Source organism: Oryzias melastigma, linkage group LG11, assembly GCF_002922805.2.
Source record: "Oryzias melastigma strain HK-1 linkage group LG11, ASM292280v2, whole genome shotgun sequence".
Taxonomy (NCBI): domain Eukaryota; kingdom Metazoa; phylum Chordata; class Actinopteri; order Beloniformes; family Adrianichthyidae; genus Oryzias; species Oryzias melastigma.
Window position 1 is genome coordinate 9,233,468 of NC_050522.1, and position 14,082 is coordinate 9,247,549.

At 36.0% G+C, this 14,082-nt stretch overlaps 2 protein-coding genes across 3 annotated transcripts in view; both read right to left on the minus strand.

Annotated features, from left to right (window-relative positions):
* The window catches only part of vps50 (VPS50 EARP/GARPII complex subunit), a 112,131-nt gene extending 108,310 nt beyond the window's left edge, over positions 1–3,821 (minus strand). Inside the window, exons 1-2 of one of the 2 annotated variants that reach the window (XM_036214182.1) lie at positions 3,568–3,821; positions 3,104–3,172 (exon numbers count right to left, since the gene is read on the minus strand). In XM_036214182.1, coding sequence (XP_036070075.1) covers positions 3,104–3,172; positions 3,568–3,600 — 102 coding nt within the window. In that variant the 5' untranslated portion in view covers positions 3,601–3,821. The remainder of the gene's footprint in view (positions 1–3,103; positions 3,173–3,567) is intronic. The other variant, XM_024299775.2, reaches the window with a different exon arrangement.
* Positions 3,822–5,537: 1,716 nt separating this feature from the next.
* The window catches only part of hepacam2 (HEPACAM family member 2), a 17,543-nt gene continuing 8,998 nt past the window's right edge, over positions 5,538–14,082 (minus strand). Inside the window, exons 4-9 of the mRNA XM_024260967.2 lie at positions 12,125–12,424; positions 9,872–9,997; positions 9,597–9,618; positions 7,996–8,030; positions 7,267–7,340; positions 5,538–7,186 (exon numbers count right to left, since the gene is read on the minus strand). Of these exons, the coding sequence (XP_024116735.1) occupies positions 7,076–7,186; positions 7,267–7,340; positions 7,996–8,030; positions 9,597–9,618; positions 9,872–9,997; positions 12,125–12,424 (668 nt within the window). The 3' untranslated portion in view covers positions 5,538–7,075. The remainder of the gene's footprint in view (positions 7,187–7,266; positions 7,341–7,995; positions 8,031–9,596; positions 9,619–9,871; positions 9,998–12,124; positions 12,425–14,082) is intronic.

The window sequence follows — 14,082 nt, forward strand, 5'->3', positions numbered from 1 at the left end:
TGTGAAAATCCTGATGCGGCCCGGCCTCAACTAGATTCTGTCTCCAGCGGCCCCCGGCTGATTTGAGCTTGAGACCCCTGCCTTAGTGGAACTTGGAGTGTGACTGTTTGAGGTTGAAGACAGGTGTATTTCATGTAGATAACGAGTTCAAACAGGTGTTATTAATACAGGTAACGAGTGGAGGACAGAGGATCCTCTTACAGAAGAAGTTACAGCTCTGTGAGAGACAGAAATCTGGCTTGTTTGTAGGTGAACAAATACTGATTTTCCACCATAATTTATAAATTAATTCTTTAAAAATCAGACAATGTGATTTTCTGGATTTTTTTTCCTAATTTTCTCTCTCTTAGTTGAGGTTTATCCATAATGAAAACTACAGACCTCTCTCCTCTTTTTAAGTGCGAGAACTTGAACAATTGATGGCTGACTAAATACTTTTTTTGCCCCACTGTAGATTAAAATATAGTTAGAGTGGGACTTAAAGAGCCATTCAGACTGATTTCTTACTCCCTACATACAACTCAATGGGAACCATAATGTCTTAGAATGAGTTAGGAATAAAAGAACAAAGAGTGGTAACATCAATTATCTTACTGATTTCAATAATTCAAAAAACAAAAAATTCAGGTTCAGAACTGAAGTGTTGCTTAATTAAGGATATCTGGTTCCACCTTTAGCTTTAAAGCTAAAGGAACTGGTCCTTCTCTAGAAACTACCAATTGTTTTCAGATCTAGGTTTCTCAGGTCAAAAAATCCCAAATTAAAAAAATATATAAATATAATAAAAAGGTCATTAAATTGCATAAAGAGGTTCCTAAACAATGTTAACCCTACCCTACAGGAAATTCCCATCACAATCTAAGGCACAGACAAGAGTAGAACAACTAATCCAACCTCAGGGAAATGCTAAGAGTTTAGAGGGCGAGAAATTACATGTCTAGTTCGATTGCTCGGGCTGATTTCACCCAGCACTGGAGAATAAATTGATCCCGTCTCCTTCCAAATTGTCCTTAGACACATTAATAAAAAGGTCAGTGTTAAAAAGCAACACAGCCACAAGCTAGCAGTGCAATGAAGTGTTAGTGAGTGATTGCAGATTATACAGAGACGCTGCACTTCTGTTCAGTCAGCTAATTGAACTTGCACAAGCAGGCGGTGACTGTGTTTCCTGTGACAAAGCATGAATAGCAACTTTTTTAAAAGGCGCCTTGTAAAAATGTTCAGGCAAAAACTTTATTCCAAACTTTACTGTGGTAAGCTTATGAAGGCGGGGGGCTGCTTTTAAAACAGTTTGGGTCATTCTGTAGTGATGGATCACTGCTTTTATTTACAAAAAGTAAAACATTAATTAGTAAATCACAAAAATTGTTTATTATTAAATAAAGGGTTAGTTTGTGGCACAATAATTTAATGTTAACATATTAAATTGAAAATGTGTTAAATAAGTTATTGTACGCATGAATATATTTTAGGTTTTGAGCCATAACTCTTAAAACTAGGAGTAGAAGAAGCCATTATGGATAATCTTTTTTGTTTCTTAAACTTTTTTTTCCCTCTTTTTCGTCCTATTTTCTCCCTTGGAAGAAAAAAGGAGGGGGGGGGGCATTAAAAATGTTAAAAAATAGAAGAAAAAAAGGGAAAAAAGAGGAAAAAAAGGGAAAAAAGGAAAATAATAATTTAAGAATAGTTAATTTTGCCTTGCAGAAGTCATCCCTCCATCTTCTAAACCACGTAATTCCTTTCGGAGTCATGGGGATGCTGGAGCCTATGTCACCCACTGTCCAGGGTTACCCCCTGCAGAGTTTACAGTCCATTGCAGGGGCACACAGAAACAAACACGTTTACACCTAAGGTACCGATTAACTAATGAAAATATGTTTAAAAAAAATCACAGCAATCTTAATTTTTAAAAAGTGTAATATCCACTTGTCACTTCATCAATGGATTGATTTTTTCATGTTTTTTTTTTCTTTTTTTTCCCAAAATTAAAGGATTATAATAAAACTACTAGCTTTAAATCTAAAAATAACAAGTTCATAGCTTAGCTAATAATATCTTAATAACTCAATTGTCAATCAATGGTTCTTTACCATATTTATAGGTGCAAAGGTAGAGGGGTTGACCTCTGATTGAAATATCCCAGGTTTCATTGACGCTTTTGTTTGGGAAAATATACTGAATATTTGTGTTGCGGTGCATTCTGGGATGGCTTATACTTTGATTTTGATTCAGAAAAAAGTACAGTGGACTTACTGGACATTTGTGTGCCAACAGTAGCTTTCTTGTGACTTTGAATCATTTTCACAGCTTCGGGAAAAGTACAAATTGAGCAAAATCCTCCAAATCACCCCTTAAACATTGAAGAATTGTGTTGAGATTGGTAGAATTGAATTGTATGGACCCAATTCTCCTTAGAAACATTGTGAAGAATCACGTTAATGTGTGCAGGAAGGAGCCGTCACCGGCTAAAATCTTTAGTACAGAATAATAAATTGCACTTAGCAAAAATGAAGCTTGTAATTACATTAATTGATTGATTAATTAGAAAATATTAAAATTGGCAGAAGTTCATGAGAATTTGATGATGCTTGGAGCACAGATACAGAAGATGAAGAAAAAAGTCCTTTGACATTTATACTTATGATTACCACGTTTTCCTATTGTTTTCTATCCAAATAACAAAGCGGATCACTAAGAAGTAAAATATGATTAACTTGATTAATTTTAGGTCTATTAAGCTATTTTTTCTATTATATTTTTTTCAGAATTGAGAGCTTTTCAACAAATTTTTTCTCTGGTCCAAGAAAGTTTTGGTTTGTGGTCCCTGAACACAACACTTAGGCCCTCTAAGAAGGCAGTAAGGTACTATACAAGTACACACAAAATTAGTTTTATTTTAAATCACCAATTGTGTAGTTTTAATAACATAACAATATTGTTCTGGAAAGGAAGTTGGAAAAACTATTTCAGATTTTATATAATTATGAACTTGTTAAAATGTCAGTCTTTGGCAGTGATCCCCATCCTTTCTACTGACTCTTCATTTAATGTATGCAAAGCCTACAATTGTTTATAGAAGAACAGTTTAATCCTTGAACTTTACCTTGCTGGGGATTCTCAGATTCTCCACAGGACTGAGGTCAGCCATGCTCTCTTGAGGACTCTTCAGGCCCTGTCAAAATAAGATCCACGTCAAACCAGAAACATCAAATAAACTCTTCCCTCCAGCAGATCATACCTGCTCTCACACAGTTTGCTTTCATTAGAAAAGGGCACACATTCAGTGAAAAAAGGGGAACTGGCCAAAAGATTTTGGAAAGCGATATGCACTGCTGTGTTCTGTCAACTACTAAGTCTGCGCTTGTGCAAATGTTTAACCAAAGTGACTCAACACTTGTGTTCTAGTTTTATTATAGACAGTAATAGTCGAGTGTGGGTCCACAAACAACAATTAGTGTTGTCTAGTTGAAGAGAAGCTGTCAAATTAGCTAGCTACCGAGCTAGCTTAGCCAAGTTAGCTGTAACAAAGTCTCGCAGCGTCCGCTTGTAAAGTTCGTCTTTGCTCACCTGACGGGCCATAAGAGACTTAATTTTCTGCATTGTTAGTCCGACTTGTTTGAGTAGGCAAATCCAATAATTAAAGTATCGAAAGAGCCTGTTTTTATCTATTGTACATCATTACGAGAGGGTAGCCATGGTTGACTGTCACGTGACAGGAGATGTAAAATCCGGAAACATCCTACAGCATCATGGGAGATGTAGTCGATTACTGTATTTAAGAAGAACCTTTTTTTTCTAAAACGTATTCAATTAATCAAATATAAATGACAATTAGTGTTCAAATTCAAATATTTCCAAAAAATCAAATGGGATTTAACTTTAGTAAATATGAAACTTGAAGTTTAATCAGTTAGGTATAAAAGCAGTGCTAAGTATAGACTATAGACCAGGAGTCTGCAATCTTCAGCACTTTAAAGAGCCATTTGGGTCATTTTATCACTGATAACAATTGCTGATTAAAAAAAAAAAAAAAAAAAAAGATTTTCAGTGATAAACAGAGCTCAAAAATTGTCAAAAAAATTTAAGTATATTGGTAAAATATGAAGGATCATTTGATAATTACAACCACTGTTGTCATAACATACGGTCCTTCAACTGTTTGTGAATGAGTTGAATAAAGTCGAAGTTCATTTACTTTTTTTTAAACTTTACTACTTACTTACTTTTTACTTTACAGTTACTTTTGATTTTTTTTTAAACATTTTGTTTTAACCGAAGAGCCATAATGGAGGGGTAAAAGAGGCACATGTGGCTCCGGAGTGGCAGGTTGCAGACCCCTGGTTTATGTCATGAGGTCATTTCAGGAACAAAACAAAACGTCACATTTTCACTGATTCACGAATGTAACTAAAGCTTTTTTCTTTAGCAATTTTTTTTTGCTGACACAAAAGAAATAAACTTCATTTAGTTAATAAAAACATCTAAAATACTGTAGTAGCAACACTTTAGTTTTTGATACATTTACTACTTTAGATCTCCAGATTTTTTTATTTTATTCAAATCTAGTTATAGGCTTTAGCAATCAAGATTTACGGCCTTTTTAAAACTATTCTCTTGACCCAACTCAGTCTGCATCTGACATTGTAAAATTGTTCAAAAGTAATGGCAACAAATTCCGCCTGCTCCGTAAATGCCCACGTTTTACAGAGGAGCACTTGATTGAAAGCAGCAATTTGCTGCAGACCCAGTGAGCTCCAGTTCCTGCTTGATGATGCCTCTAGCTATTTCCCAGTCAAATGAAGGTGAGGCCGCTCTCTCTTCAGGTGAATTTACTCCACTGCTGTTTGTGAAGCCGCCCTCAAAGCATACACTCAGACGGAACAGATGGCGTCTCTACCCGGAGATGCCACAATCGAGGCTGAGCTCATTTAGTTTTTCAGTTTATGAGCTATAATTAGAGCAAGGTTCAATAAGCCAGTTGTGCCAGGAAGACATATGATATACATTTTTGTATTTTCCACTATGTGCACATAATTTGGATATGTATATTTTTTTTTCTCAGCTGGTAAAAATGAAACAAAATATTTTCCCTGATATTTTTCATTTAAAAAAATTGGTATTTCATTGAAACTAACTCCTGGAATCAACAATTATTAGACTAAAATAATTTCCTTTTTTGATCTCACATTATACATGCATTTATGTACACAAAACAAGAGAAAACTCATGTGAACTTGTGACAAGGTGTCAGTGGGTGGAGCACACTCTACCACATGCCAACCGTCCGTCTGTTGCAGCCAATCTGCATCACGCCACGCCGGGCCGGGCCAAGCATGCAGCACACCAACATACCAAACGCTCTCAAAAACAAGCACTCTGCTGACACCTTTGAAGAACAAATACATGTATTGGTGTAAGAGGTGATTGCTGGCCACGTAACTCTGAATCAAAATGTTTGAAATGCAAATGACTGTCATTACTATTTTTATAGAAAAAAAAACAGCACAGCACAATTTAATAAACAAGTTTGTCTTTAATAAAGTACAAAACAGGATGCAATTGCAAACTGTACCATCATGTGTTTTGCTTTTTTTCAATTACAATCCTTATTTTTAAGATTTTTTCTATTATTAACATAAGCAGAGAAAATTTGCTACATTTGGGTTCAAGAACAGAAAGTCTTTATGGAAAAATATGCAGAAAAAAAAGATTCTGCTGATCCAGCATCTGCTTTTAAATCACTTCTATCTTATATCTGCAATGTGAAACAAGGTGATCCAAACTGGTGAGTCACTGTTTGGATCTTATTCAATCGTGACTCTGGTCAGTACATAGAAAGGGTTTTTATCTTCCACCTACAGGAAGAAAACCAGTTTCCACAAACCAGTGAGTCAGTCATCATCCCAGTGTGGACGCTGTTGTAGAATGGTGGGCAATCGACGTGGTTGCAGTCGTGCAAAACCTGAGCGCGAGTCTTCATTACCTTGAGAGTGTTCAGCTAAAAACGCTTGTAACAGAACCCAAAGTTTGAGCATAAAAAACTTAATTTCTGCTTTTCAACAAGTTTCTGCAGCATCGCCTTCTCTTTCCCTCTTTTGTTACATTACATACTAAGATGCGTCCATACAAGTCAGCATTCTGGCGTCTCTGAAAGAGTGAGGCCGTTTGAAAAGTGAAAAAAAAAACTGCAATGAAGCAGAAAGTGGAGTTACAATGAAAGAGTCTTTCCCTGATTCAAGAGGAGCATGTCCAAAGCCTTCAGTTTTTGAATGTCATCAGTTAGCGGTTATGCTAACTATATTTCCACACTGACTGCAGGACTGAGCTGCTTTCAGTTAATTGCATCAGGAGATATAAAAAGCACTTTAAGCATGAAAAAATATGCATATATTCCATTTTAATCCTGAAGTAAAATCCCATTCAAATCCATTTTTGTTTTTAATTTTCATTTATAAAACAACTTAAAGAATGAAACATAGATTTGTTTTTCCTATTTGAGCTTCCCAGCTAGTTTTTTTTTCTTGACAAACGTCGTTAAAATGGAACATTTTCATATAACATCACATATAAAGTATTTGTAGAAGAATCCATGTACACAATTTACAATTAATTAAAATATTTTTTATACAAGAAACTTCTACACTTAACACTTCTCCAGGAGACTCTTTTCTTACCCGAGGATTGTGAAATGAGACATAAATATAATAGAAAGTGAAGAACTTATATCAACTATTCAACTTTTGGTTTTAGCAGTTTTCACAGTCTTAGCATTCAGGCGCTTTATGAGACACAAGACGTCCAAACAAGTTGCTTAATTGAATTCACTTTTCTCCTTTGTGTGAAAAATACAATAATATATTATTTTAATTATGTATATGATATTAGAATGTATTTATTTATTTATTTAGTTATTTGTTTCTCATTAATAAACATCCAAAACAATAACAGTCCGTAGTCGGATTTAGTCTCTTTTGTACCCTTTGAACTGAAATGTTGGGGCTTCCTCCCATAGAGACTTGAGAAAGTAAGGCTACATGGACGTATTCTGGGAGCATTTTGTTTACCCTTCCATTAGTTACTTCAACAAACTTTGGCACTGGTTTTCAGGGACATGTCTGATCACATCGTAGATGGTAGTGTGCAAATCCTGACTGGACTCGAGATGAGACAGAGATCTGCAAGACGCCTGAAAGAAAGGAACAAAAGCATAATTAAGGTCAGAGAACTTAAACGTGTTTTCTCTTTCTATTTAAACTCAGATCTGACCTGTGTGGAGTCCATTTTCCCTGGTATGGACACAAACTCGTAGATGCCAAAGTCTTCAGTTGCATCTTCATGACCTGTTGACAAAAGTTAATAAATGAAATATCAATCACTGAAAAGAATAGTAATGTCAGCAAACGTCGAGTATCTGACCCTTGTTTCCTCATTTGTCCCTATACTTTTGTATCTTAAACTTGTTTTTTCTCAAAAAAGACTGGATAAATGAATTCCCTCCCTAACTACTATAAAACTAGAGTGCAGGACTATCTAGTCCCCTGGATTTTAAAACTAATTTGGACACCATGTTAAAAAAAGCATATATTACAGATTTCCTGAAGTAAAAACCTAATAAATGTGAATATTTTACAGAGACTAGTTTTGAATCCATTGTGTTCTGTTGATGAAAACTTATAAAAAAGTAAATTGCAATTTTTTTTTTTTTTTTCACAAAAATTGGTTCTAACACAATGCATTCTGGTCCATATTCGATGCACACTGGTGTTTTGTTTTTGCAGACTTCTGGAAAATGGTTGGATTTAGAAATTGTAGATTGGTGAACACCTTTTAGTGCAGGAAGATGTGAAAGAATTTGGAAAAAACATTTGACTGTAACACCAAACATGGCACAGTTTACTTTTAAATTCCTTAAAAAGTAAGCCTAAGATGGAAAAAATGTTTACATGTGAAGACAAGTGCAAGCTCTGCTACATTAGTGATCTTGATGTCACTCACCTGAGCGATGAGGCCGATCTTGCTGTGAAAATGGCCTAAAAAAAAGAATATATCAATCAATAAAAGGCAAGCAAAAAGCATATCAGCTCATAGTGATGGTAAAAACAAAATATTTTACTTCTTTCCTAATTTAAAGGGGCTATATCATGAATTCTTAAGCTTTTTAGAGTAAACTACATCCATAAATATGATTATATATTTCCTTTGTTTTTATATGAAATATGAGTTGTTTCCGACCCGGAAGTAAGACGGATCAATCTCTGAGGCTCCGCCTTCAGCTCCATTTCATGACAGCAACCTAGAGGCGGCCTCAGAGTCGTCAGCGTGTCTGCGTTTCGCCCACGAAAACAAACAGCATCCACACTTTTGCAAAGATGGATGCAGTGTACATATTAAAATGAAAACTTGTAAAAACTACATTAAAAATAGTATCATCAATGACTATAAATCTATCTAGTACAAATAAAAACTACTTATCCTAGAGGTATGGGATTAATTTTGCACTGGTTTATGTTTGTAAATGTAAATTTTTGTACTTATTTCCTAATCTTCTGCTATTGTATACTAAATCAGCAGAATGTTTTGTGTTTTTCTTTCTTACTGTTTGATTTATTAATTTGTTGAAAGGGGTGGAAAAATACGTTTTTCTTCTTTCTGTCTCGTTTTCATTTTTTTTCTTTTGTTTCCATCATGTTTGAGTTTAAAACTCAAGGTAGTATTGTTATATGTTTTTCCTTTTAATAAATAAAAATGAAATTAATTATAAAAAAAGAAGAAAAAAAAGCATTTTGCTGAGCTCCACAGAGAAAATAGGTATTTGTGCTAGCCGGGGAATGGAGCGCTTCTTGGAAGGGGCTGTTCCTCCCTTTGTGATGTCACAAGCTTTTGTGGGTTGGAAGGGGCTGGTGCTCAGAGAGCAAGTTTTTAGAGGAATGCCCAGATATGCGTGAATGGATCAAAATACCACTTGGGGGTTGTTTTTAATACACTTAAAAGCTCAAAAACGTTGTTTTTTTTATAATATAGGCCATTTAAGATTCATTTAAATAGTTGTCCAACTTTCATAAAATAGATGCTATTTTTACACAAAAATACTTCAGAAGCACAAAATTAAGTTAATAAACTGTAAAACTGTAAAGTTTAAAATAAAAATGCAATGTAATGTTAATGATATACTGTGTTTTTTGACTAAATAAATACTAATATCCAAGATAATACTTAAAATAAGTGGTACACTTTTCCTTTCATGTATGTATTAAAATAAACCAATAATAAGAAAAATAATACTAATCTCACAAAAAAAAAAAAATCATTTGACAAATTAAACAAACCAAAAAACACATTTTGCACCCAAAAACTCCCAGATTTATACAGTATGAAACACTTCCTGGTATCAGTGTGGACATTGGTATTTGTAAAAATTTCCATGTCGGATCCAAGAAAAGGAAAGTAAATGCAAATGTTGCTGAGACATTTTCCAGGATTGTAAAGGGATTTTTTTTTCCAGCACGGAAGTGTGAATATGATCTAAAAAAATAAATAAATAAAAAAGACAGAAAGAGGAAAGTTTTTTGTGCTGCCTCAATCTTTATGGCACGTACCTGTTGTAAATGCTCATCAGCACTGTCAAAATCAGAGACACACAGAGAAAATATTATTAACAATCACGCAGACATCCAAACCGGGAAGTTCTTGGATTTTTTCATACCTATAAACTAATGGAAATTTTAGCTTGGTTTAAAGTTTTGTAAAACCTCAGAAAAACCAAGTGGAAATTTGATGTTACAGTTTAGTCGGACCTCACATCTAATGAGGATGGGCTTGTTTGTATTTTTAGAAAAAGATATAGATCAAAGTGACAATGAAGATGTCTAACCTCTCTTAGGGTGGCAAGTTCTTCTGAGAAAGAACAACAACATGCAGGCGATGATAAACAAAGAGCAGACACTGATGGCTGCCAGCGGTGACACAGAGCCCCCCTCCTGGGTGCGCTTCCCGCTGCCTGTCAACACAAAATAAAGAACAACTTCTGTGTTTAATCAAAAAAAAAATTGAAGTTGAACAGTTCAACCAGAACACTAATAATAACTGAAAAGACTGGATTTACAGAGAATTTTTGTCTTTTTTTTTCTTGGTTTTTTAGAGGCGGAAACATTGACTGTATAAGAGAACTGGACCAATTGAGTATGACGTCACCCATAGAGAAGTGTTTACTTCCAGCTCCAACAAAATTAAGTCAATTCATGCTGGAGCTAGAGGATGTCAGTAAGCAGTGATTGGTCTAAGTCGATCTGAGTTGTCATTACAATGGCAACTAATCTCGCCAATCAGGTGTGAGCTTGTTGGAAGTCGACACCCCTGCCACTTGAAAGCGGGCAAATCTGACAAAAGTTTCAAACTTTTGACTTTATTTGAGGCATCTGATTGGTCAGTTTATAGCTTAAAGGGTCACCAAACAGGGAAGTTGGAGGCTGACTCCACCCACAATCGAAATGTGAAAATCCAGTCAGGGGGGTGGGGCTGAGGAACAGGACTGTTATATTACTGGGGCTGCAGATCATGACGTGGGACTCCTGAGATGATGTGGAACTTAAATGGCTTGACCAATGGTAAATGGTAAATGGTGTATACTTGTACACCGCTTTTCTACCTTCCTCAAAGGCCCAGAGTGCTTTATATTCACACACACATTCACACACGGATTGTGGCTGCGCTGCCGAACACTGGCGCCAGCCTCCCACCAGAGGCATTGTGGGGTTCAGTGTCTTGTCCAAGTACACTTCAACACATGGGCGGGCAAGCCGGCAATCGAATCCTAAAGCTTCTGAACAGGAGTAAACCGCCCTACCACTGTACCACAGCTGACATTCGAATGTAATACCTTGTTTCAACCTGTAGGGGCAGCACACAGAGGGTTTTTGACTATATTTTCAAGAATAAAACAAGTATATTTTATTTTTTCTACAACAGACAGCCCCATTAAAGCCATATTTATAGAGATCAAATCCAAAAAAAAGTGGATTCATGGTTGGTCAACCTTTAAATAACTTGCACCTAAAAAAATGAATTTACAGGTTAGCACGAACATGTTAACCCTCGTTTCCGGTAAGGAGTGGTACAGTACGGTCAGTTATTTCTGGTGAGCGTTTCTACTTAGTTAAGCCTCATTTCCACTGAGCGTTTTGTTTTCACGGCACATGTGTGAGGAAGACCGATAGCATGTCATTGTGTCATTGTAGTGTGACGACTAGAAAAGCAAAAACAATGGAGGTCATCCAGCAGCTCGTCTTTTTCTTTCTTTCTGGTATTTGTCTCTAAACTGTACGACTGGATGGCTTCAATATTACTCGCCATTTTTATTGCACGATTAATGTTAGATTTGGGTTGTGAGGGGCTGTAGGTTAGCTGGAGAGCACATCAACAGATTGATGATGGGAAGTGTGGGAAGGCTCACTCCGTGCCAACAGTCCCGCTTACAACTATGTACTAGAATTTTTTTTTATTTGGCTAATAATGATTAATTAAAAGACAACTCAGGACACTTTTGCAATAGATCAAAAGACGATCTGAGTGATGTCTTCAAAATATTATCACTTTGTCGCAACAACCTCTAAAGAGATTACTCATATATACAAAATACTTTATACTCCTTGTATCTGTGTGCACGTTGGTATTCGTAAACATTTCCATGTTGGATCCAAAAAAAGGAAGATAAATGCAAATGTTGTTGACACATTTCCCAGCATATTAAATCATGGCCAGTATCAGGAACAGTCATCATTGAGTCTCGCTCAGTATCACCAAGACAACATATCAATGTCAGTACACAGAAACTCCACATGCTATAAACTCAGTCAACAAACACAACAGCTGTCATCCGCCGCTTCTTTCCCACTCACTGAGCTCGAACAGAGACGTGGGCTAGAACACGTCAACCCAGATAAAACCTCAGTTAGGATGGCCATCTTTGCTTTGTCATAAATCCATAAACTTTTTGGAAGACACATTTTCTGTGAAGGGTAGCTTTCCTCAAAACTCATCAGACTCCTCTGCTTGTGACTGTTGACAAAGTATTCCCAAAACCCGCCCACACTCTCTCCCTTCGTGCCATGTTTCAGTCACTACCCACCTGTTCCCAGACCGGCCACCACCAGAGTGAACTGAGCCTCATCCTGTTTCTTCGTGACATTATTGAAGGCTCGGCACAGGTAGTCTTCCGCCTGGGCCAGCCTATAGGACAGAAATTCCAGACGTGGGCCCTCCGTGATGATCTGAGTCTCGTTGTGTCTCTTGGATATCCAAACAAAGCTGTTTGGCGGGTTCGAGTCAGCCTGGCACTCGAAGAAGACCAGCTCTCCGGGGTTGATGGTGAACACCCCCCCTGTCCGGAGGCCCTGGCCAGAGTTCACCTCCAGATTGTAGGGACCATCTGCGGGACAACATAACATTTCATTTCAGTTAATCTTAGATTAAAATAGCATTTTTGGTGTTTTTAACATGTTCTTGCAGTATTTTTCTCATGATGGAGGAGATAGATATGAAGAAATGGACAGTATATGGGACATGTAACGTATTGGGTTGGTCACAAGCTCCATGTTCCGCTCCATTCGGATGTATCCTCTCATAGACAAACAGTTCCATGAACGTCTTTGTTTTCCTTGTCTGAGCTGGCATCTGGCTCTAAACCAGCGGTGTCAACCTCATTTTGTTTCAGGGGCTGAATTTAACCCATCTGATCTCAAGTGGGCCGGACCAGTAACATAACAGCAAAATAACCAATGGTAAACTTATCTGTAGCTTTGTTTTGTTACATATAAAAATAATAGTTTTTTAAGTTGAGCAAACTATCAACTCAAAATTTGAATTTGATGAAAACTAATCATTTTAAATGTAAAAAACTTACAGAACTGTTGCTAATTGATCCAATGTTTCACTTCTTTCTGAGTTGAAGAGCGACCATAATCAAAGGATTGTAAACACTGGAGTTAAAGCAAATTCATTTTTTTTAATATTTAATAATATACCTTAAATTCTTATGATAGAAAAAATAAAACATTTATATTTACACAAAATTTCCCATTTACTAATTCTCTTCACGCGTTAGATATAAATATTGAACACCTAATAATGTTGGGGATCTGTTTCTTGACATCTTAATCCATCAGTTGTTGTTTTCTTTTTATTTCACAATTTGGTGAAATTTACTGTAATTTACCCTTACTAGCTGCACATTCAAAAATAGGAACTCAAAGTGAAACACAGAGAAGTGAAACCAATATTTGAAAATGACATAAAACTTAGTTTATAGTGTGACGAGCTAGAAACACGTTTAGTGGGAACTCGGCTGTAAAAAAAACAAGAGTAAACTCCCTGCAGACCTTTCTAAGGAAGAACAACCTTCAGAAAATTGATGGATTAATGAATAAAACAGAATTCATAGTCTGAGAACTGGAATACTCTCTGAACAGTTATTTATGTCCACCTTCAATTTGAAGAATTTTAGAACTTGTATTGGGAGAAAACCAGAAAATATGAGTAAAAAAGAACTAAGAACTTTAGAAAATATTTTTTCTATTTTCTATTAAACATTAAAATTGCTCGACCAAGACATTTTGCTGCCAATACTGTTTTTATTGTCACTTTTAAAATCAATGCTCACCACAATCATTAAAGATTCCGTTTCACAGCAACATAGAGCTGCCGTTTACGGAGTTTAACTCTTTGGCTCAATCCAAAGTCTTCCCTTCTCCCTGCCCTTTCATTTGAAGGGGCTTGTGAAGTGCAAGTGGTGTCCAAAATATATTTTTTAAAAACAGTTTTCTTCACATGGATGCGTTCTGAAGCACAGAGGTTTACATTTAAATGTAAGTAATGACTTTTTGTTGTAGCATGACCTTTTTAAAGTGATAAAACTGCTGATGTTATGTGTATTTAAGCACTGGAAGCTCCGCGCTAATGCTAGCTAACCGTAATTAATTTTTGTCATAGTATGACCTTTTTAAAGTTATAAAACCACCGTTGTTATGTATATTTAAGCGCTGGAAGCTCCGCGCTAATGCGAGCTAACCATAATGATTTTTTGTCTTA